Below are 24,276 nucleotides of genomic sequence, written 5' to 3' on the forward strand. Positions count from 1 at the left end.
GGGCATTTGTACTGTCTTGGCATGTTAGGATCTCAAGAAATGCGATAGACCGTCGTGATCAGTTTTCTAAGATTGGTACCATAGCTTGCAGACGCTATAACTTTCACACAGATCAAAAAAATATGCAGCGATTTGGGTTATTTTTAGCAAAGAAATGTAGCAGTATAAATGTTGGTCAAAATTTATGAAAAAAAATTACTTATTTGCAAAACTGTATAGCAGAAACAAAGAAAAATGTTTATTTATTTATTTATTTTTTATATTTGGTCTTTTTTCGTTTATAGCGCAGAAAATTAAAACAAAAAATAAATAAATAAATAAATAAACCGGTGATCAAATACCACCAAGCTCCATTTGTCTTAAAAAAAAAAAAAAAAAAAAATGATAAAAATTTCATATGGGTACAGTGTTGCACGACTGAATAATTATAAAAGTGAGACAGCACTGAAAGCTGAAAATTGGCCTGGGCCGGAAGAGGTTGAAAGTGCCCAGTATTGAGGTGCTTAAAGTGGAGTACCGCCTTGGAGGAATTTTTTTTTTAAAGTCAGCAGCTATAAATACTGTAGCTGCTGACATTTATTATATGGCCACTTACCTGTCCAGGGAGGCCACGATGTCGGCACCCCAGCTGATCTTCGGCTCGACTGTCAGGTTTAGCCGCCGCCATTCCAGGTAAAGGAACCCGGCCGCAAAGCTTGGCTTCATGGCCGGTCCCCTACTAAGCATATGTGAAGCGCGCTGCGCTTTCTGATTGGCCTGGTGGAGGAGGGAGAAGGGGGCTGAACCTCCGGGAGATCGGGCTGCGGCTGGAATTGGGGAAGAGGACCTGTCAGTCAAAAGCAGCCCTCCCCCTGAAAGGTGCCAAAATATGACACCGGAGTGGGGGGGGAGCAATTAAGTGGAAGTTCCACTTTTCAGTGGAACTCCTCTTTAAGGAACAAATGTTTAAAGTAACACGCTTGCACAAAAGTTGTCCATGTATAAATGGTAACCCTTATGGAACAAGGGTGACCAGTCCCACACTATTTTTCCGCTGCTCCCCATGTAGTGTGTGCATCCGGTGGACTGCACTTGACTGTCTTTTCCCTCATCATTTCTAAAGCGGTACGTATAGCCTGTGGCTCTTTCTACCCCATATGTGGCATGCTTGCTGGGGAGATATTGCTTAAAGTGTAAGTTCACCTTTACAGAAAAATCTGTAAAGGTGAACTTACACAGGTCCTCCTTCAGTCCCGCTGACCTGGCCCACAGCAATCTCCAGGCTCTAAGCCCCAGTATATCCGCGCCAGGAGCCCGGGGCTTAGAAATCCTCCCTGCAGCCATGTGTCGTCTCCATAGCTGACAGAATGGACTATGTGACTGCTGATTGGTCGGCACCGCCCATATGATGGCACTGACCAATTAGAATGTTCCAAAATGTTCCTGCTGACTAGGGACGTTTTGGACATTCAGCTCAGAGGATTTTTAAGCCCCAGACTCCTGCCGCGGATATACCAGGGCTTAGAACCGGAGATTGCTGTGGTCCAGGTCAGCAGGACGGAGGGGAGTGAGGAGGGGGACCTGTGTGTGTGTTCGCCTTACACAGTTTTAAGGTGAACTTACCCTTTAATTACAAGCCTGCTAGTAAAATGTACAAGGGACTCATCAATGCAGATGTTTCGTTAGGGCACATACACATCAGCGAATTTCTGACAGGTAGTTTATGAGGGGCCGAATTCTGTGGAACTGATTATAGATAGGAACAACAGAGGGCATTATCACTGAAATGCATATTTATTTTCTACCTTTTTTGGGACATTTTGAGCACTAAATTTACAGGTACCTAGTGGCGACTAATATGCCGCCGCTTCCATGTACCCAGCCTCTCCACCGCCTGCTGCGCCCTTCTTTCACCTAAAAAACGACTCAACCCCAATCTCCTTTCCTATCCCCTTCACCCCCCCCCAGCACCGACCTCCTCCCCCAACATCCGATCCCCTGCAGCTACCATCATAAGCTGGTATCCCTCCTCTTCCACTCCCACTGGCTTCAAGGTGCTACATGGGGCTTAGGGGGACATAGATGTGTTTCCCCCGCCAGTCAGATCATCCCCTCATACCGGCCCCCGCACCCCTAATCCATCCCTGCTCTAGCGGCATCCCTCCTGCAGCTGTTGCCTGCACTCTGGCAAGCTGTCAGGCTGGGGAGCAGTGCGGGTGAAGGTGAAGTTGGGGCTTGGTAAACGTGTTCACCAGCCCCCTCCCTGTAGTACTGTGGACAAAGGAAACAATCATTACAGATTGCTCCTATATGTCCACTGACAGCTGATCACAGTAAACTGCGAGTGTTACTGTCATTTTATTAATGAATTAGGAATCTCTATACATATTCCTTACTCATTCATGTAATGCAGAGAAAGGGACTATCGTCCCTTTCTCTGTATCAAAAAAAGAGATATGTTTAGACCTCTGATAGCTCACCAAAGATATATGAAAAAAAAAATGTTTTCCTCAGTTTAGGCCGATATGTATTCTTCTACATATTTTTAGTTAAAAAAAATAAAAATAAAAATCGCAATAAGCGATTATTGATTGGTTTGCGCAAAAGTTATAGCGTTTACAAAATAGAAGATAGTTTTATGGCATTATATATATATATATATATATATATATATATATATATATATATATATATATATATATATATAATTATTATTATTTTTTTTAAATGGCGGCGATCAGCGATTTTTATCATGACTTGGACATTATGGCGGACACATCGGACATTTTTGACACATTTTTGGGACCATTGTCATTTATACAGCAATCAGTGCTATACAAATGCACTGATTTCTGTGTAAATGACACAGGCAGTGAAGGGGTTAACCAGGAGTTGCAGTGTAGGGGTTAAGTGTGTCCTAGGGGCGTGCTGCTAACCATGGGGGGCGTGGCTGTGTCGTGCACATCACTGATCTCTGCTACAATCAGAGATCAGTGTCACTTGTTGCTCGGCAAAACGGGGAGATGCTGTTTACATCGGCATCTCCCCTGTTCTACCTCTCCGTGAGGCGATCGCGGGTATACCCGCGGCGTTCGAGTCCGCAGGGCCCGCGACCAGACTCACAGAGCTTCCCGCGGACGCGCGCCCCCGCCACCTCTTAAAGGGCAACGCATAGGTACGCGATTTTGCCTGTACATGCCTTTCTGCCGACGTATAATGGCGTGAGGCGGTCGGGAAGCGGTTAATTGTACTTGTATTTTCTGACAAGATTATATGCTTGAGATGTGAGCTGTAAAATGTATTTATATGCTTTGTTATCTAATAAACATCTTTGATAATAAAAAAAAATTACAAATATTTGTTATTTATTAATGCAATACAGGTTAAGATTTTAGATTCAGTAGGAATTTTGTAAAATGTGCTGTTAATAAAGATTTTAGTGTATTTTTAACGAAAATATTGCTTTGATAAACATTTGCGCAAATATCATTGTGCACCAAAAATCAGCAGCACATTATTTGTATTCTACTGGTCATGTGCTTTCAGAAAATATATTGTTTGGGGGATCTTTAACAACCTGAAAGCTGTAAAAGGGAAAATTAAAGCAATGAAAAAATTGCAAATAATCTGGCCTGGCCACCCGAGTTTAAAAATGGAGCACAGGGCCTGGCAGCGAAAGGGTTACATGGAGTGCAATCAAAGGGTTGAATGTGCCTAACAGGTGTATGCAAGTGTAAATGTTCTGTTTCTACTCACACAAGGCTGTGACTGGCTACAGCTGATCAGCAGGTTCATGGGCAAAATCATTGGCCGAAACCTGCTGACAAACTCGTGCTGTAAGCCAATCACAGAACGGGTCAACAGGATGTGCACACAAGCTCCCCCAAACCAGGCAGAAGTCTGCGATGTATGGGTAAAACGCGGTGCCTGGCTGTGCCGGCCGCTTGCAGTACATCCTATGAATGGGTCAGCAAGAGATTAAAGAATTAACAGGATTAACAGAGATTATCTTGAAGGAACTCTAGAAAAAAATATATTAAGAATGGTTGAAGGAAACAGACCTGCCATAATAGGAAATCACTGAGACGAACTTCACCAGATGTGCGTATAAGGAGATCAGGATCTGGAGAATGTGAGGTATACAGACAATGGTCCAGAAGATTTTCAGTAACATCACTGAAAAGCATTAAAAAGAATGTCATTTTTATTTTTTTTGCATGTTTTTGTCTGTCCTAGAGTATGTTAGATTTGTTACCATAGCAAGCTCAAATTTGCTAAATTTGCTAAAGTGTTCTAAATTTGCTCACATAGGGCAAAGCAGCAGGTTTACATGAAAGTCAGCCCCTGCAGCATGTTTTTTCCTTTGCTCCCAAATTTAGAGAGCAACATCCCAGTACTTCTTAGTATAGCGATTATGTGATTGTGTGCTACTTGATGACTTGTTTAGAGCTGTCACATGGGAGTGAAAAAGACTCTTCAGCTTTGTGTTAGCACCGACTAGTATAGACTTGGAACTTACACAGAGCACCTTCTCTATGTTCCCGATTGTGGGGAAGCAAATGGAAGATTATCAGTGGATTTGGAGGCTGGCTTTAACCTATTCTCAGCCAGGTCCATGTGGCATATGGACCTACACCACCGCTTTCACCTGGCCAGGTCTGTATGCCTCCTTCTAAGATGAGCTAATGGTCACTTCAGTGTCTCCCAACTCTCAATCTCCTGCTGCTGTTGTTGACAGATAACATTACATCTCCCCCTTATGTATCCTTTCCCTGCCACTTCACCCCCCCCCCCCCAGCAACTTCAATCCCCTGTGGCTACCGTGCAGCTAAGGGGGGTTCTTCTACAAACTCTGAAAGCCGTAAGGGAAAAATAAAGCAATGGTAAAATTGCAGAAATTGTCTGGCCATATGAGTTGAAGTGGAGTAGTGCGGGGCCTGGCAGTGAAAGGATTAAAGTGAACATTCTGATATGCCCTGCATATTTACCCCTTCCTTTTACTCACAATATAGAAATTCCCTGAAAAAGCAAAGATAAGAACCAATACTTCACTAGTAACATTTACAGATTAGATACAATGAAACATTACTCGTAAATACTATATTTCAGGAATATCTAAAGATAAACAGATATATGTGATTGAAAATCTTCTCCTTGACAGATACCTGGGGTCTAGTAGTCCCTCTTGGACCCCCCAGGCTGCCTCTCGGACTGCATTGCTGATCTCATGCCGGGATGTGTAAGCGAAGCAAACATTCAAAAAACACCTAAAAGACCAATAAATAAACAAATACAATTTTCTTAGGGGAAAGACAAATACAAAAATTATGTTAGCCCAGTTTAAGCATAAAATACATATAACATAACTTTAGCTGAACAAATATGAATTTTGTATGCAGCGATAGCATATAAATATATTTTACAAGACTGGTGAATAAAAAAAAAATGCATTCTCCTCAGGATTGCTATTATTGAAGCCATTTTAACCACTTCGCATCCAGGCCAATTCTGACATTTCTTTCCTACATGTAAATTTCATAATCTTTTTGCTAGAAAATTACATAGAACCCCCAAACATTATATATGTTTTTTTTTCGCAAAAACCCTAGAGAATACAATGGCGGTTGTTGCAACTTTTTATCTCGCAAGGTATTTGCGCAGAAATTTTTCGAACGCGTTTTCTTTCCAGAGAAAAAACAGTTTCATGCTTAAAAAAAAAAAAAAAAAAACAGTAAAGTTAGCCTATTTTTTTTTGCATAATGTGATAGATGAAGATACGCGAGTAAATAGATACCCAACATGTCACGCTTCAAAATTGCACGCGCTCGTGGAATGGCGCCAAACTTTGGTATTTAAAAATCCCCATAGACGACGCTTTACAATTTTTTACTGGTTACATGTTTTGCGTTACAGAGGAAATCTAGTTCTAGAATTATTGCTCTTGCTCTAACGTTCGCGGCAATACCTCACATGTGTGGTTTGCACACCGTTTTCATATGTGGGCGGGACTTACGTTTGCTTTCGCTTCTGTGTACGAGCTCACGGGGACAGGGGCACTTTAATTTTTTTTTTTATTATTGTTAATTTTACTTTTATTTTTTTAGTTTGACACTCAAAAAAATAAATAAAAATGATTACTTTTATTCCTATTACAAGGAATGTAAACATCCCTTGTAATAGGAATATGGCACGATCGGACCTATTTACAGTGAGATATGGGGTCAATAAGACCCCACATCTCACTTCTAGGCTGGGAAGCCTAAAATAAAAAAACAAACAAACAAAAAAAAACGATCACGGCTTCCCAGCCAAGGTGGCGCCTTTATTTTGAATGCCGGAAATCTCTATGGTATCATCCAGGGGGCCGGCGGATCCTGTGACCGACTCACCGATGGAAGCGGTGAGTCGGTAGAAGCACCGGAGGGCGGCGCGGGGTCCCCTCCTGCCGCCCTTAAGAACGATCAAGCGGCGGAACAGCCGATACGATCATTCTTATGGTGCAGGGAATCGCCGGCTGAAAATGACGATATCTGAATGATGTCTGTGGCCTCAGGCATCATTCAGATATAACCACCGAAAGTCGAGCCCGTCCCAGGACGTCCACCCGGCGCGAAGTGGTTAAAGCGGTAGTAAACCCGCACATTTTTTTTTTTTTAAACCTGCAAAGCAAAAGGCATAATGAGCTAGTATGCACCGCATACTAGCTCATTATGAAATACTTACCTTAGAACGAGGCCCCGTCATCTGGCCCGATCCACGCCGAGGGAGCTGACATGCTCCCTCTGCGTTTCTTCCAGGTATCGCGGCTCCGGCGCTGTGAGTGGCCGGAGCCGCGATATCGTCACTCCCGTGCATGCGCGAGGGAGATTTCATTCCGGCCGCCGGCCACTGCCGGATTTTCAGGCCGAGAATCCCCTTGTGCGCATGCGCCGCTGCAGTCAGCGGCGCATACCAAGGGGGATATCTCCTAAACCGTACAGGTTTAGGAGATATTTTTTTTACCTACAGGTAAGCCTTATTATAGGCTTTCCTGTAGGTAAAAGTTTAAAAATCGAGTATACAACCACTTTAATAAAGGATAATCTGGGTTTTACAGCAATGAAGGAGGACTATGATTTTGTATGTAACTGAACATTTAGTAAACCAAGTCTTGGAATGATTTGTAAACCAATCCAAATTAAAGTGCGGTAAGAATTCAGTACTGTAAATCTGACTGATACTTTAAAAAGAGAAGTATAGCTCTTTTGGCCATACTTTTCTTGTGGTTCACAGGGGTGCACTTACTTGTGTTCTCCTGTGACCCAGAATCAGCCGACAGCAGGCTAGACCCCACTTTTCAGCTGACATCATAGAGCCACTCTAGGCTCTGGAAGGATACCCTCCTCATATTATTACTACAGGAACGTATATAGCAGACAAATTATGCCACACTTTACATATATACTGTACACTCACATCAGTCCCCGTCCTCAAGGAGCTTACAATCTAAGGACCCTAACACATTCATACTTAGAGATCCAGCCAGATGCCTGATCGGCAGATGGATCATCCTCTGAGCATGCGGCGGAGACGTTTACTCCCATCCTTCCCAGCCTGGTGCTCCAGCGAGTGCTAAAGGGGCAGAATGGAGAGCAGAGTGCAGTGACTGCTCAGAGCTGCCCTAGGACAGAGTGATCAGCGGTTATGCGATAGCTCAGTTCTTGGGCTTAGAGCCAGCAGGGGACAGCTGCAGCATTGGTGAAGTGGAGGCGAGCATGTTTTTTTTTTTTTTTAACAACCGCAAACTTCTCCTTTAAAAATGTGTTGTTTGTTAATCACTGAACAATTTGGACTATATGTAGCCAATCTATAGATAAGCAATTCAAAATGACCTTACACGCTGCACCCACCCTTCAGAAGCAGTGTATGTCAATACCCATTACCCCAATGTTCTTAGAACACAGGATATCCTACTGCCCTTAGTGCTCACTAGCATTAGCATAGTGTTATTCTCTATTCAACCTTGCCACCTATCCTGGTACAGATCAGTTGCCAATCTGACTCACCCCCAATGCAGTATTTGTTTCCCATAATTTTTGGAATTGAAATTGTGCCTCAAGACTTGTTGGGTGCTGCTGCACTGGTGCCCGATTTGTAAAAGGTAAACATACCTCTGTCCGTTACTGCAGTTTACTCTGCTGGGGAGTTGTGTAAACTTCTGTCCATCAGTTTCAATCTTATTTGCCACATTGTTGGCCAAAAAACAAACAGCTAACTTAGACCCCATGCCTCACTATATAACTTTTGTTGTCTAATTTCCTTTAGATTTACCAAAACCATGTAGTGCAAGGGCCTGCCTGAAGGCATACAAATTTAAACTCTGATGCCGCGTACACAAAAGCGGAATGTCCGACGGAAGCTTTCATCGTATATTCCGATCGTGTGTATGCAGACTTTTTTTTTTCCAAAAATTCTGATGGACCTTGAAATAGAACATGTTCTAAATATTTCCGACGGAACCAATGCCTATCGGGAAAACCGCTCCGTCTGTATGCTGTTCGGACGGACCATGAACGACGCATGCTCTGAAGTACGAGACAGAAGCTATTGGCTACTGGCTATTGAACTTTTAGTACCTTTTAGACATTTTAGACATTTTTCTAGTCCCGTCATACGTGCTGTACATCACCACATTCTTGAAGATCGGACTTTGGTGTGATCGTGTGTACGCAAGACAGTTTCAGCGGGAAACCGGTCGTGTGTACAGGGAATTAAGGTTTGACCTTATAAAATTTTAACCATATTATATGGTTTTGGTAAATCTAAAGGAAAAATCTACAGAAATTGTATAGTGTGTAGCCAGCTTTAGGGTGGCATGCATTGTTGGAATGCTGGCATGCATTGTTGGAATTTTGGCAGATTCCTATGAATCAGCTGCAATTCTAACCATAGGTGGCCCTTCTGGCACTGAAGAGTTCAGCAAATTTCAGTAAAATAAATAAATAAAAAATAAATTTGAAGTAGCAGAGTGGAAAATTGTCAGTGGAACAGTGACTGCAGCCAATTAGCTGCAGTCACGTTTTGGTATTCTGACAGCTAGAGTACTGGCTGTCAGAATACAATAGCCAACAGAGATTTGTACATACACGTGGATGGGGGAATAGAGTAATTTCTTCATTCATACCGCAGGGCTGAACAAGAGAACTCTAAGGGCTCGTTCACACAGGTGGCCAAGAGGTGGTAAAAGTAGTCAGTTAGGTTAAATGTGGGACATTTGCTATTTTGCCGTTTTATTTTGTTTTGTTTTTTTTTTTCTTTGTGTTTACTTGGGCTTTTTTTTCTTTCCTTGTCTTGTGTATAATTTTATCCGCAGATGTGCATTGTGCTATAGTGATATTGCAAGGTGGGTGGCGGGTTTAGGGAGCTGTTCCCTGCGCTACCTGCCTGGTTCATTCCCCCCCGTAGGCTGGCGCGTTTTGCTAGAGGGTAGGATGTGCCCTCGACGCATTGTGTGCACATAACTGATTTAGTTTTTACTGGAGACGCAGGGCGTTAGGCCCGGTTTCCGAACACAGTTACCCTTCTTCGCTTTCTTGTCTTTTCTTTCTTTCCTGTCTGTTCCTTCCTTTTCCCCCTCTTCCCCTCGGTCTTTTCCCTGCCCTCACCCTACCTCCCCTCCGTCTCCCTTGCGCCCCCTCCTGCTCCCCTTCCCTAGTTATGGCCCTGTCTCGCCTCCGCCTTTTATCGCTTAACGCGAAAGGCCTCAATACACCCGAAAAGCGACGTATCCTGCTGGCGGACCTGAAGAGGCTGCACACGGACATAGCCTTTATACAAGAAACACATTTTAAGTCCTGTGCGTTACCATACCTCCGTAATAGACACTACCCTTTTTCATACCACTCTATCAATCCGTCGGCCAAGTCCAAAGGGGTCTCCATCCTTCTGTCTCACAAAGTCCCGTGGAAATGCCAGGATTCTCTGATAGACGCTGCCGGCCGTTATGTTTTCCTGAAGGGTCTCGTTGGCACGGTTCAAGTGACCCTGGCATCCATTTATGCACCTAATGAACTTCAGGCCACATTTGTGGAGGGAATTATGGAGAAACTGCAGGGCTTTAGAGCCGGTCAGTTACTGTTGGGTGGGGACTTTAATGTACCCTTATTGCCATCTGTAGACACTTCGGCTGGTCGTACCTCCTTGCCGGTGAGTCAGCTTAAACGGGTTGCGAAGGCGCTACACAATTCCCAACTGATTGATGTCTGGAGACTACAGCACTCTAGCGAGCGGGACTACACTTTTTACTCCTCTGTACATAAGGTTTACACCCGCATTGACTACTTTATGATCCCTCACTCCCAACTACATGCGGTGGAGCACTCCTCCATCGGAACCAGGACTTGGTCGGATCATGCACCGATCTTTTTGACGTATCTTTTATCTGACACCCCGCCTCTGACGACCAGATTTTGGCGCCTCAATGAAAGCTTGCTGCAGACCCCAGAGGTTCTAGAAGATGTGACCGCGACCCTGCGCCACTACCTCCGGGAGAATGATCTTCCGGATTGTGATCCGGGGGTGTTTTGGGAAGCCCATAAGGCTGTGGTTAGAGGGGTTCTTATCAAACATGGGGCACGGCTTAAACGGGAACGCACTGAACTTCTCGACCAACTCTTAGAAAAACTACATATCGCGGAAGCCCGACATAAACATGCCCCTACACACTCCTCTGACAACGATGTGCAATTTCTCCGGAAACAAGTAACAGACATTTTATATTACAGGGCTAAGGCAGCCATGCAATCCTGTCGTAAAATGGCCTACGAATCGGGTGATAAGTGCGGGAAACTGCTGGCGCGACTGATAAGAGACCGTAAACTTTTGACGTATGTTCCCCACGTTGTTGCGCCCGGGGGACGGAGAGCTACTTTGCCTCGAGATATCGCCCGGGAGTTCCGTGGTTTTTATTCCGATCTTTATGGTATCCAGGCCGACTCGCAATCGCGGGCGGCTATGGAGGATTATATTGTGGCATCCCATATGCCCTCTATTTCCTCGGAGGCCAGAGCGGAGCTGGAGTCCCCGATAACCTTGATGGAGATTCATAAGGCTGTGGGGTCCATGAAGCCTGGGAAGGCCCCGGGACCGGACGGCTTTACCCTACAGTACTATAGAACGTTGTTAGATCTGCTGGGTCCGTCTATGCTCACGTTATTTAATGCCATAGGCTCGGGCGGGTGCTTTCCTAGAGACTTCTTGAGTGCCCATATTTCGGTGATACCCAAGGAAGGGAAGGATCCTGCATCCTGTGGTAGTTACCGGCCGATATCCCTTTTAAATATTGATTTAAAAATATATACTAAAATCCTGGCCACTAGGATAGCTGCCCATCTCCAACATTTGATCCACCTGGATCAGGTTGGCTTTATCCCCTCTAGAGAAGCCCGGGATAGCACCACGAAAGTGTTAAACCTGCTTCACGTAGCGACAACCACGAAAACCCCTTGTGTTCTATTGAATACTGACGCCGAGAAAGCCTTTGACCGTGTGAGCTGGTCATTCATGTTTGCAGTGCTCCGACATGTGGGGTTGGGGGAGAGAATGCTCAACTGCATAGCTGGTGTGTACTCCACGCCTACAGCCCAGGTTAAAGTTAATGGGACGCTTTCGACCCCCTTTGCAATAACTAATGGGACGCGGCAGGGATGCCCCTTATCCCCTCTTTTGTTTGCGTTATCCCTGGAACCCTTTCTGGCTACGGTCAGACTTAACCCTGATATCCAAGGGGTACAAGTGGGACGGTCACAGCATAAGATTTCAGCTTATGCTGACGATATGCTTTTTACACTGACCAATCCAGGGATATCGTTACCAAATTTGCTAAGGGAATTTGAGAGATATGGGAAGCTTTCCAATATGAAAATCAATTTCACCAAGTCAGAAGCTATGGGTCTCCTGTTGCCGCCCCGATTGCTGTCTGCTCTACAATCCTCCTTCCAATTTAAGTGGACATCTACCGCCCTGACTTACCTCGGGACTAAAATCCCCTCGGACCTGTCGGACCTCTTTGAAAAGAATTTCCCCCCCCTCCTTGCTGAGGTGAGGCTGCTTCTGGACTCATGGCGGAAGGGGCTCCATTCATGGTTTGGTAGGTGCAATCTATTGAAAATGTGCATTTTGCCCAAATTTTTGTACCTTTTTCAGGCGCTACCGATTAAGATTCCGCCCATGTACTTTAGACAGGTCCAGACCTTGTTTACTCGTTTCGTCTGGGCACAGAAGCGGCCTCGGGTACCTCGAGCCCAACTCTCTCTACCGAAATCCTATGGGGGTTGGCACTTCCTGACGTTAAACAATACTACTCTGCAGTACACTTGGGTAGGATTCTGGATTGGGGTCGTAATCTTGATACTAAACTATGGGCACAAATTGAACAACAACAGTGCCCCTTTCCGCTGAAGACGGCTCTCTGGTGCCTGGAGGCACTACCACGAGCGGTGCGGTCTCACCCCCTCATAGGTACCACGGTCTCTCAAGGCGCAAAGGCGGCGTTGCAATATTCTCTGACGACCACGGTGTCCCCGCTAACTCCGATCTTAGGTAACCCATGTTTTACACCTGGACTATCACGGGCATGTTTTCGACCGCTATGGGATTCCGGTCTTTTACTGGCCTCTCACTTTGTCAGGGGGGATGGCTGGACTTCCATCCTGGATCTTGTGGACCCTTCGGGCCCGTATGGTCTGCATTTTTTGGAGCGCCTGCCGCCTGCATCATTTTCTCCATTCTCTCCCGAACCCTCTAGACTATACCAGACCGCTCACTACTTTTGAAGAATACTGTTCTGACACTGGACCGATCTCCCGAATCCTTTCTAAAATGTATGTGCTACTCAATACACCTACACAACCACCACACATCGCGAGTCTTGCTAAGTGGGAGGCAGACCTGGGCCGCACTTTTACGCAATCACAGGTTAATAACATACTGCGCTTTGCTTTGCGATCCTCGCTCTGTACCAAAATACAAGAGACGAATTATAAAATTCTAGTACGGTGGTACCTGACGCCTAGTCGCCTCCACCTTATTTACCCAGACGCATCAGAGTACTGCTGGCGCTGTCGTGAGGGGCGGGGTACGATTTTTCACGTTTTTTGGTCCTGCCCTAAGCTTTCGGAGTTCTGGGCCGCAGTCCGGACCATATCCCAGAAATTTACCGAATGGCGAATCCCTAATGACCCGGCCTTTTTCTTACTACATGTTTCGGACATACCTCCTAAGGCATACGCACGATCGATTCTACGTCACTTAACGAATGCGGCCAAGTCCTGTATCCCCTTGCTATGGAAACAAGAGACGCCGCCTTCAGCGGCAATGTGGGTAAGGAGGGTGGAGGATATAAACAAAATGGAGGACCTGGTGCTTACAGCTCAGGATCGGCAGGAGACGTATCGTAAGACTTGGTCCCTCTGGAATGTATTTGTGTATTCGGATGAGGGCAAAGCCTTTTTTGGCCGCTAATTTACCGCCCACTGGGGTCTGAAGTACCGCGCAGGCGAGGGCAATCCCGCCCTACCCCCCCCCCTCCCCTCCCCCTTTTTACCTTATTCCTTCCTTCCCCCCCCTCCCTTCCTTTTCTCCCTTTTCTTTGTTATTTTCGCACTTTCCTTTCCATCTTCACTCTCTTTCTTGGCCGCAACTCCAAACATGCTTCCAATGATCTCGTGCCGAAGTGTTAATTCAGACTTCGGCGTAATTGCTTCTTAGGCAGTAGCGGGGACATGTTGGCCGACCCTGGCCAGGGGGGTTTAGTCTCCGAGGCCAGCAGATAAATCATGGTTTCCTGATAGTCTATGGGTTCCCTTGCCATTATTTATACCGCATGTTGATGAGGCTGCAACCTCTTTTGTCTCTTCTGCTATGTTTGCTGTTATTTGTCTTGGGGTTCTCCCATTATATGTCTTTATTGTTCAAAATTCTAATAAACATTATATTTGTAAAAAAAAAAAAAGTAGTCAGTTAAACGCAGTTTTACGCCTACCTAAGCACAGAAATGCAGCTTCACAGAGCTCTACCCATGCCACAGCCAACAGCCTTTGCTTCACCTAATATTAAAAGGGCCTGTTGCATTCGGCAACCAATACCAGCGTTAAAAGTCACCCATTCAAGTGAATATTGAGAGTTGATCAGCAACTTCTGCACCTCCGATTACCACATTCCCTGAACCTAGAGGTTCTCCAAACCACTTCCCCAGCTTAACAGGCTGGCTTTTGTCATCAAGACCTTCCATGTCATTGGAAGGAAGGATTTCCTTGCATTCAGCACCTGCATGGATATCCACCACTCCAGAGATGCTCTAGTCTTGTCAGTTAGATGTACTGGCTGATCCGAGGACTTCCAACACTTGTCTGATATCACTAGGATACTGAGCTGCAGAGCTCTGGAGTGGAATTGTGCATACGAGACCCCCTTGAAGGCGACTACTATCTTCCCCAGCATTCTCATGCTTATTTGGAATGAGGGACCTTTCAACAATCTTTAGAGACTCAATCTGGGCTCAACGAGGCAGGCACTTCTCCTGCAGAAGCAGTATCTTTGCCTGAGACGTACCCAGGATTAAGCCCAGGTATTCCAGATGCTGTGTCTGAACCAAGGCAAAACTTCTGAAGGTTTTGGATGTAGGCGCCCAAGGATGGTCCAAGTAAACATCCACCCTCAAAGGACAGCCTCTTAAAGGAGAAGTACAGCCAAAGCTAATTTCGCTGTACTTCTCCTGTGAGCTACAGGAGTAAAGTTCGTTCTGCACTCCTGTGACCCATTTTGAGCCGACAGTGGGCTGAAGACCGCTGTCGGTTGATATCACAGAGCCGGTTCAGTCTGGGGAAAGATTGCGGCAACATGCTCGGGATCCACTTAAAAGCCTAGATTGGCACCTGGCTCAGCCTCTCAGCAAGCCGATGAGAGCCTGAGTCAGCAGCTCCCATCCCCACCACAGGCCAGCGCTCCAGGGGGGCGTGGGGAAGGGTGGAGAAGCAGACAGCAGTGACTGACAGTCACCAGCTCTCTGCTCGTGGAACACTGAGAACTGAGTGATCAGCTGTGTTTGATCGCTCGGTTCTCAGTTTTAGAGCAGGCTGGGAACTGATGCCATATCCACCTAGTAAGTATGATTTAAAAAAAAAAAAACAACTTCTCTTTTAATGTGCTTCTTATAGAGATGTTTCACCAACCAAAAGGATCCTCCTCATATCTAGATCTTCTGTATAGCCAGACAAAATCTTGATCTATACTATAAAAAAATGGGGCATAATCAATGAATCTGCCAGTCACTTTTCTATGTTTCTTGTGTGGACAGGCATAGTACTCACTTGCGAAAACAGCTTTATAGAATCCTCCAAGACATCTATCGACAGCTCAGGTTGTTGTAGATTTTTTTTTTCAAATTGAGTACTGGTGAGCAAACACCTTCTTTGGGTGAGCCCAATCGGTATACATCACTTCCTGCAAGTGAGGGTGCACTGAAAAGGACTTTCAGGGGAAAGAAGATACAGGTAACAGCAACTTAAAGTGGAAGTAAACCCATCGATTTAAACAGTTAAAAAAAAAAAAAGCATGCCGGGAATGCTAACTGCACATTGGCTGTGCTCTCAGCCAAACTATTAAACCATCCAATGGCTGGTGTCATAACGAATCACATGTGCAGCACCATAGCAGTTGAAGATTAAACAGAGGCAAAGATGGCAGCTTCCTTGGCTGAAAACGATAGGGGAGTTTACTTCCACTTTAAGGTTAGTGCAACCATTTGCCAGGAAGCCTACTATGGCCATCTGTGTCTGAGACAACCCTGGACCTTGTGATTCCTCCTGACAGGACTCATCTACAGAGGATTCCTGAACGGCTTACACTTCATCCAGAAATGGCTGCAGAGATTTTATCCATTGACACAAAAGAAGAGGAGGTGCCCCTGAAACAGTGGAGTTATCAGATAAGGACAGGAATTCTAGCTAATCTGACCTATAGGAGAACCATTGTAGGGTGAAATTTGGATGAAGTTGATGAAGGAATCTGGAAGCCCCATTGTCCTTCTCACCATCTCTCTGCCTGTGAGGAGCCAAAGCTGGCTGAGAAATAATCTGCTGGTAATCCAGCAGGAAGCAGCCACTCAGCAGAGAGGAGTTTAAGCCTATGTCAAACCAGTAAATTGACAGCACCCCTCAAAAACAGACATGTCCCTGTACTTGCTGTGTCCTGATTGACAGAAGACAGCTTGTTGGTTATGGAAGCCAAGATGGCCAAGATATCAGGAGGATGCTGTTGAGAGAAGTGGGCAAGGAATCCTATGGAAGTAAAAAAAGACACAAAATGGCTGATCAGCCCACCCCCTTTTAAACAATGCCACAGTCTATATATCACACCACAATGAGAAAAATACATGTCCTAATGCCAACACTCCACAAACACAGAGGCACTTACCAGTCCATGCAATTGGGCCCAAACTTTGCCCATCATGTTGGGCATGCCCCACAGGACCTTCAAAGACTCGACTCCCCTCCAGGAGGAACACTGCCCTGGACCTGAAGAGCACCCTGCCAGAAAGATCACTAAGTACACTGTACGTCAGAGGTCATTGCCTGCAGGATCCAGTGGCAAACAGCAAACATTACAGGCCACCCCCCACTCTTGTATGCGGGGTCTGGGTAGAGCTGCTCTTGGCCTGCAGATGAGCACCACTTCTGCCTGGATAAGAGTGTTAGGAACAAGTCCAAAGAAAAAGCAACAAATCCAAAAAAAAGTATATCTTTTAGTAATGACTATTAACTGTCCTGTGATGTATTGTTAGGAAAATAAAAGTAAAGAAATAAAATATTGGCACAAACAGGAAGCACAACTGACATACAGCATCTCACAGGCTGTCCCCCCCACCCCTTCAACCTCTGCAACAATGCTGCCAGCACTCATATCTATTTCCATAGACAACTTCTGGATATGAAGCTGAGCATGTGCACTCAATTTCTTTAGTCAACCATGGTGAGGCCTGTTCTGAGTGGAACCTGTCCTGTTAAAACTCTGTATATGGTCTTGGCCACTGTGCTGCAGCTCAGTTTCAGGGTTTTGGCAATCTTCTTAAAGCCTAGGCCATCTTTATAATAATAATAATAATACATTTTATTTATAATGCACTTTCCATCAAAAGACCTCAAAGTGCTACATAATTACAATAAAAACAAACAAACCGCTTAATTTACAAAACATTTGCTAAAAAGAAAAGTCTTCAACCCCTTTTTAAAATTTTCAGTAGACTGAGAAACCCTCAGACTATCAGGCAAAGCATTCCACAGACGTGGGGCAGCAGCACAAAAAGCCCTATCTCCCATGGTTTTCAACCTAGTTTTTGGAACCTCTAAACAATTCAAATTAGTTGAGCGAAGGGAACGCGGTAGATTTTGCAATCTAAGAAGTTCCTTAAGATAAGGTGGAGCTTGTCCATGTATGCATTGATGCACAAGAAGAGAGAACTTATACTCAATCCTTGTAGAGACCGGCAGCCAATGAAGAGATTTTAAAATTGGAGTGATATGCTCATGCTTCCGCACTCTCATTAGGATCCTCGCTGCAGAGTTTTGAACGTATTGCAACCTCTGCATGCTCTTTCTCGGAATCCCAATGAGAAGTGCGTTGCAATAATCCAGCCTGGAGGAGACAAAGGCATGAATCAATCTTTCAGCATCGGAAAAAGAAAGGATAGGACTAAGTTTAGAGATATTACGAAGGTGGTAGAAAGAAGTCTTGCATACTTGATTTATATGAGCTTCAAAAGTGAGTTGGGAATCCATTTTTACACCAAGATTAGTGACAACAGACGAAACTGGAATTTTAGAGCCTGAAAAGGCAATACTTGTTATCAGCGATGATTTAATCTGGTGAGATGTTCCAATCATAATAAACTCAGTTTTGGAGCTATTTAGTTGCAAGAAATGTTGTTCCATCCACTCCTTTATCTCCTCCAGACAGGCGGTAAGGACTGATAGGGGTGACTGCACTGAAGGAGTTTCAGCTGCAGCTTTTACATAAAGCTGTGTATCATCAGCATAACAATGGAAAGAAATATTATAACGATTTATAATATGGCCCAAGGGAGTAAGATATAGAATAAATAAAATCGGGCCAAGCACTGACCCTTGGGGAACTCCGCAGGTAACCATATGCGGTTTAGATTTAAAATGACCCAATGTAGTTTGTTCAATCCTATCTGTAAGATATGACTCGAACCAACTGAAGGCTAAATTTTTTAGTCCAACATTATCACGAAGACTATCTAAAAGAATGCCATGATCGACAGTGTCGAACGCAGCTGACAAATCCAACATAATAAGTAAAGACGGAGAACCGGCATCAGATGACATAAGAATATCATTTGTAACCCGAACAAGAGCGGTCTCCGTACTATGAGCAAAACGAAAGCCTGATTGAAATTTTTCAAAAAGGCTGTTATGCTTGAGATGATCCTGAAGATGACTTGCAACTGCTTTCTCAAGTACCTTAGATAAAAAGGGAAGATTAGAAATAGGCCTATAATTAGAAAGGACTTCCGGATCAAAAGTGGATTTATCTTTATGTAGAACAACAATTTATTTTTTCAGATCCTCAGAGAGTTCTTTGCCATGAGGTGCCATGTTGAACTTCCAGTGACCAGTATGAGAGAGTGAGAGTGATAACACCAAATTTAACCCACCTACCCTCCATTCACACCTGAGACCCTGTAACCCTAACGAGTTACATGACACCGGGGAGGGAAAATAGCTAATTGGGCCCAATTTGGACATTTTCATTTAGGGGTGTACTTACTTTTGCTGCCAGCGGTTTAGACATTAACCACTTAAGGACCGCCGCATGGTATTGTACGTCGGTGCAATGGCACCGACAGGCACAAGCACGTACATGTACGTGCTCGCCTTCCAGTGGGTGGGGGGGTCTGATCGGACCCCCTCCCGCTGGATGCGGCGGTCCGTTTTGCTGCAGGAGCGATCCGGGATGAAGGGATGGCCGTTGGTTTCTGGCCATCCCCTCTCGATCGCTCCTGGCAAATGAGAAGCTTCCCCCGCCTGTGTAGTGTGAACACAGGCAGGGAGGAAGTGATGTCATTCTCCTCGGGGCGGTCTTTTTGACCATACTGCGAGGAGAACAGAAAAAGTAAGTGTGCACCAACACTACACTGACATGTAGGTACACATAGGCACACAAATCCCCCCCCCCCCCCTCCCAGTCACAGTGTCAGTGATTGCAGTGATCATTTATTTACGGATCACTGCATTCAGTGTCAGTTGTGACAGTAAAAACTGTCAGGGTAGTTAGTGTTAGGTCCAGGGTAGCCCCCTACCCCCCCAAATAAAGGTTTAACCCCCTGATTGCCCCTAGAGTTAACCCTTTCACTCCCTTTTGCCAGTGTCACTAAGTAATCGTTTTTCTGATCGCTGCATTAGTGTCACTGGTGCCGCTAAGTAGCTAGTTATTTTTTTAGGTTCACCGCCAGGTTTTTATAGCGCTAGGTACCCAGATATACTACCCAATAATGGTTTTAACCCCCTGATTGCCCCTAGTTAACCCTTTCACCAGCGATCACCGTATAAGTGCCACTGGTGACGCTGGTTAGCCAGTAAGTTATTTAGGTTCCCCCGTCAGGTTTTTATATAGCGCCAGGGACCCCCATATACTACCTAATAAAGATTTTAACCCCCTGATTGCCCCTAGTTAACCCTTTCACCAGTGATCACCGTATAAGTGTTACGGGTAACTCTGGTTAGTTAGTTTGCTTTTATAGCATCAGGGCACCCACCATTTATTACCCAATAAAGGTTTAACCCCCTGATCACCCGGCGGGTGATATCAATTAGGTTTTAGGGTCAGGGTCTGCGTTGCCCCAGGCAGCGCTAGGTTAGTGCCAGTACCGCTAACACCCACGCGCAAAGCATAAACCTCCCGTAGTGGTATAGAATCTGAACAGATCAATATCTGATCAGATCTATACTAGCGTCCCCCGCAGTTTAGGGTTCCAAAAAAACGCATTGTTGGCGGGATCAGCCCAGATACCTGCTGGCACCTGCGTTTTGCCCCTCCGCCCAGCCCACCCAAGTGCAGTATCGATCGATCAGTGTCACTTACAAAACACTAAACACATAACCGCAGCGTTCGCAGAGTCAGGCCTGATCCCTGCGATCGCTAACAGTTTTTTTTGGTAGCGTTTTATATTTAAATCCTGAAGGCAGTGCTTGGTTTTCGGGGTCACGTATGTGGCTAGGCTCCCAAAAAGTCCCCCACATGTGCTATCCCCATACTTGGGAGAAGCAGCAGAATTTATTTTGGGGTGTAATTTCACTTATGCCCATAGCATGTGTGAGCAATATATCATTTAGTGACAACTTTGTGCAAAAAAAATAAAAATTTGTAATATTCCTGCAACTTGTGGCAAAATATAAAATATTTCATGGACTCAACATGCCTCTCAGTAAATAGCTTGGGGTGTCTACTTTCCAAAATGGGGTCATTTGGGGGGTGGTTTTGTGCTATTTTGGCATTTTATGGCCTTCGAAACTGTGATAGGTAGTGAGGAGTGAAATCAAAAATTTGCACCCTTAGAAATCCTGAAGGCAGTGATTGGTTTTCGGGGTGCCGTACTCGGCTAGACTCCCAAAAAGTCCCACATATGTGGTATCCCCGTACTCAGGAGAAGCAGCAGAATATATTTTGGGGTGCAATTCCACATATAACTATGGCATGTGTGAGCAATATATCATTTAGTGACAACTTTTTGTAAACTTTTTTTTTTTTGTGTCATTATTCAATCACTTGGAACAAAAAAAAAAATATTCAATGGGCTCAACATGCCTCTCAGCAATTTTCTTGGGGTGTCTACTTTCCAAAATGGGGTCATTTGGGGGGGGGGGGGTTGTACTGCCCTGCCATTTTTGCACCTCAAGAAATGAGATAGGCAGTCATAAATTAAAAGCTGTATAAATTCCAGAAAATGTACTCTAGTTTGTAGACGCTATAACTTTTGCGCAAACCAATATACGCTTATTGACATTTTTTTTACTAAAGACATGTGGCTGAATACATTTTGCCCTAAATGTATGACTAAAATTGAGTTTATTCGATTTTTCTTATAACAAAAAGTAGAAAATATATTTTTTTCTCGAAATTTTCAGTCTTTTTCCATTTATATCGCAAAAAATAAAAATCGCAGAGGCAATCAAATACCATCAAAAGAAAGCTCTATTTGTGGGAAGAAAAGGACGCAAATTTCGTTTGTGTACAACATTGCATGACCGCCCAATTACCAGTTAAAGCAGTGCAGTGCGAAATTGTAAAAAGACCTCTGGTCCTTAGGCTGACAATTGGTCCGGGGCTGAAGTGGTTAATGGCTGTGTGTTGAGTTATTTTGAGGGAAGGCGAATTTACACTGTTATACAAGCTGTACACACTACTTTACATTGTAGCAAAGTGTAATTTCTTCAGTGTTGTCACATGAAAAAATATAGTAAAATATTGGTAAATTAGTCAAATATTTACAAAAATGTTAAGGGTGTACTCACTTTTGTGAGATACTGTATGTGCAAATTGGGTCTTACCTAGATAGTTAGACAAGTGTGGTACGGGACTCCATGTTATCAATTAAATATTGATCATATTTACAACTCCAAAATGATACTCACTTAGAATAGTTCTTGGTTTCCAGGACAGCTTGAGCAATAAGTTTCTGGATGTCAAGTGGAAGCAAAGTCATGTCTCCTAGTACTCGAATGCAAACTTCATGCTTCTGAAGTTTATCTCTGTGCAAAGAAAGCCAGAATATAAATCAGCACACAAAAAAAAAAATTAGAAAAATACTTTGCATTTCCCATTGCAGTAGTGATGCGCAGTACATTTGAAGATTTCTATTTCCTGTGTAAGCTGGCTATATACTAGTAAAAATTCATTCTAAATGTTTTGTTTTAAAGCGGAGGTCCACCCTAAAGTGGACCTTCCGCTCATTGGAATCCTCCCCCCCTCCAGCGCCACAATTGGCACCTTTCAGCGGGGAGGGGGTGCAGATACCTGTACAGTACAGGTATCTGCACCCACTTCCGGCATAACTATCTGCGGAAAGGGGCGTAGATTCTGCAGAATCTACGCCCCTTTCTGAAAGTCCCCCGCTGCCTGCTGGGAAACACACAGATCCCAGAGGCAGCGAGTCCATCCTTATTGCGCAGTAGGGAACCAGGAAATGAAGCCTGATTCCCATACCCAAGATGGCGGCCGCAGCACCCGAGAGACGATCGAGAGATCGGCTTCGGGTGCTGACATCGCGGGCGCGCTGGGCGGGTAAGTGTCCTTATTTTAAAAGTCAGCAGCTGCAGTATTTGTAGCTGCTGGCTTTTAAAAAAAAAAATAAACGGCGGAACTCCCGGCGGACTCCCGCTTTAAGAATGTTTGTTTGCATTTCTAATCATTAGTGGAGTCAAATGGATGTTTGATTTTGAACATACTGCAATGAGAAGAAAATTCAAAGCAGTATAAAAGATTTTTCTCGAATGAAGAAATTTACAAAAGTGTGTGGTTTTTGCTCGGCATTTATTCCAAAAATCGAATGTTAAAGGAAACAACATTTTGGAGCACTTTTGAACATTCATCAAGCCACTGAATGTACTGAGAATTTACTACTAGTTGCCAATAAGCCATGTGTTCTTTACCTAGGCTTTAGATCACGAGGATGTTGTGAGAAGAGGGTACTAAATAACGTGATTTAGTAGCCACTTATTTATTTTATATATATATATATTATATATATATATATAAATATAAATTGGTGTTTTGAATTGACTGCAATTTAGCAACACAATTTATTTCACTTTTTTTGAGGCACCAAACACAGTGGCTGCTTTTAGCATGGGGTAGACAGTCCCTTTCACTCCCTGCTGGAGTGAAACTCCTTCCTATCCTGACTTCAACAGGTGCCTATCATCTTTCCCTGTGGAAAGCCTTGAAATTCCAGCACTACCTAGCTTCCCTACCAAAACCCGCTGCAGAGCCTTCCCCCTACCTGGAATCAAATCTGTGACTCTAAACTGTTCAGTCCCTTTCTTATACATATTCTCTGCTTCCCCAACCTTGGGAAGACTTTAAGCCACCTTACATTACCAACTGAAAAGTAATCTTGCAACAGGACCTTACTGCTCCCCAAATTTATAAAAAGAATACTCTTCTTCCTGAAGTCCTTCATAGCCACTAGATTCCAAGAGAACAACTTCAAACTTTTATCATTCTTCCGGGTATCGCTGCTCCGGCCACTCACGGCGCCGGAGCAGCGATGATGTCACTCCTGCTCATGCGCACGGGAGCCACCATTAACGGCATATCGCCATGACTAGGCCTGATGGGAATTGTAGTTCCTGAACAACTGGAGGGCCATAGTTTGAAGACCCATGCCCTAGGGCAGTGATGGCAAACCTTGGCACCCCAGATGTTTTGTAACTACATTTCCCATGATGCTCAACTACACTTTAGAGTGCATGAGCATCATGGGATATGTAGTCCCAAAACATCTGGGGTGCCAAAGTTCGCCATCACTGCCCTAGGGTAACACATTTAACCCCTTGATCGCCCCCTAGTGTTAACTTCTTCCCTGCCAGTGACATTTATACAGTAATCAGTGCTTATTTATAGCACTGATCGCTGTATAACTGTCAGTGGTCCCAAAATAGTGTCAAAAGTGTCCGATCTATCCGCCGCAATGTCACAGTCAAAATTGCAGATTGCCGCCATTACTAGTAAAAAATAAATAAATAATAATAATAATAATAATAATAATAATAATAATACAAATGCCATAAATCTATCCCCTATTTTGCTATAACTTTTGAGCAAACCAATCAATATATGATTTTTTAACAAAAATATGTAGAAGAATACATATAGGCCTAAACTGAGGAAACAAATAATTTTTTTTTAACCACATGCCGACCGGACCATAGCCGAAAGATGGCTACAGCGCGGTCGCCTTATTCTGGGAGGGAGTCCATGGACGTCCTCCCAGAATCTTGCTCCCGTTCGCCCCCTGGGGCACGCACCCAGGAAAATCCGTGACCACCGGGTCCAGAGGACCCAGCACATCATGGTAAACGGCCGCTGATCATGGCCGTTTACCAGGTGACCTCTCCGTCAAATGACGGAGCGATCAATTGTAAACAAACCGGCATCACGTCATGATGCCGGTTCCTCCCTCCCCTTTCTTTACCGATCTCCCAGGGGAAAGGGGGAAAGATTGCAGCAGCGCTGTGGGCT

The 24,276-nt window shown here is 44.5% G+C and overlaps 1 protein-coding gene across 2 annotated transcripts in view; it reads right to left on the minus strand.

The window, feature by feature from the left end:
- DHDDS (dehydrodolichyl diphosphate synthase subunit) overlaps window positions 1-24,276 on the minus strand; it is a 56,096-nt gene that overhangs the window by 13,833 nt on the left and 17,987 nt on the right. For both annotated transcript variants that reach the window (XM_077481045.1, XM_077481046.1), the window contains exons 5-7: window positions 21,669-21,785; window positions 5,145-5,246; window positions 4,041-4,155 (exon numbers count right to left, since the gene is read on the minus strand). In XM_077481045.1, the coding sequence (XP_077337171.1) occupies window positions 4,041-4,155; window positions 5,145-5,246; window positions 21,669-21,785 (334 nt within the window). The remainder of the gene's footprint in view (window positions 1-4,040; window positions 4,156-5,144; window positions 5,247-21,668; window positions 21,786-24,276) is intronic.

The sequence above is a fragment of the Lithobates pipiens genome, unplaced genomic scaffold, assembly GCF_037356315.1.
Source record: "Lithobates pipiens isolate NorthernLeopardFrog02 unplaced genomic scaffold, aLitPip1_a1.2 Scaffold_16, whole genome shotgun sequence".
Taxonomy (NCBI): Eukaryota; Metazoa; Chordata; class Amphibia; order Anura; family Ranidae; genus Lithobates; species Lithobates pipiens.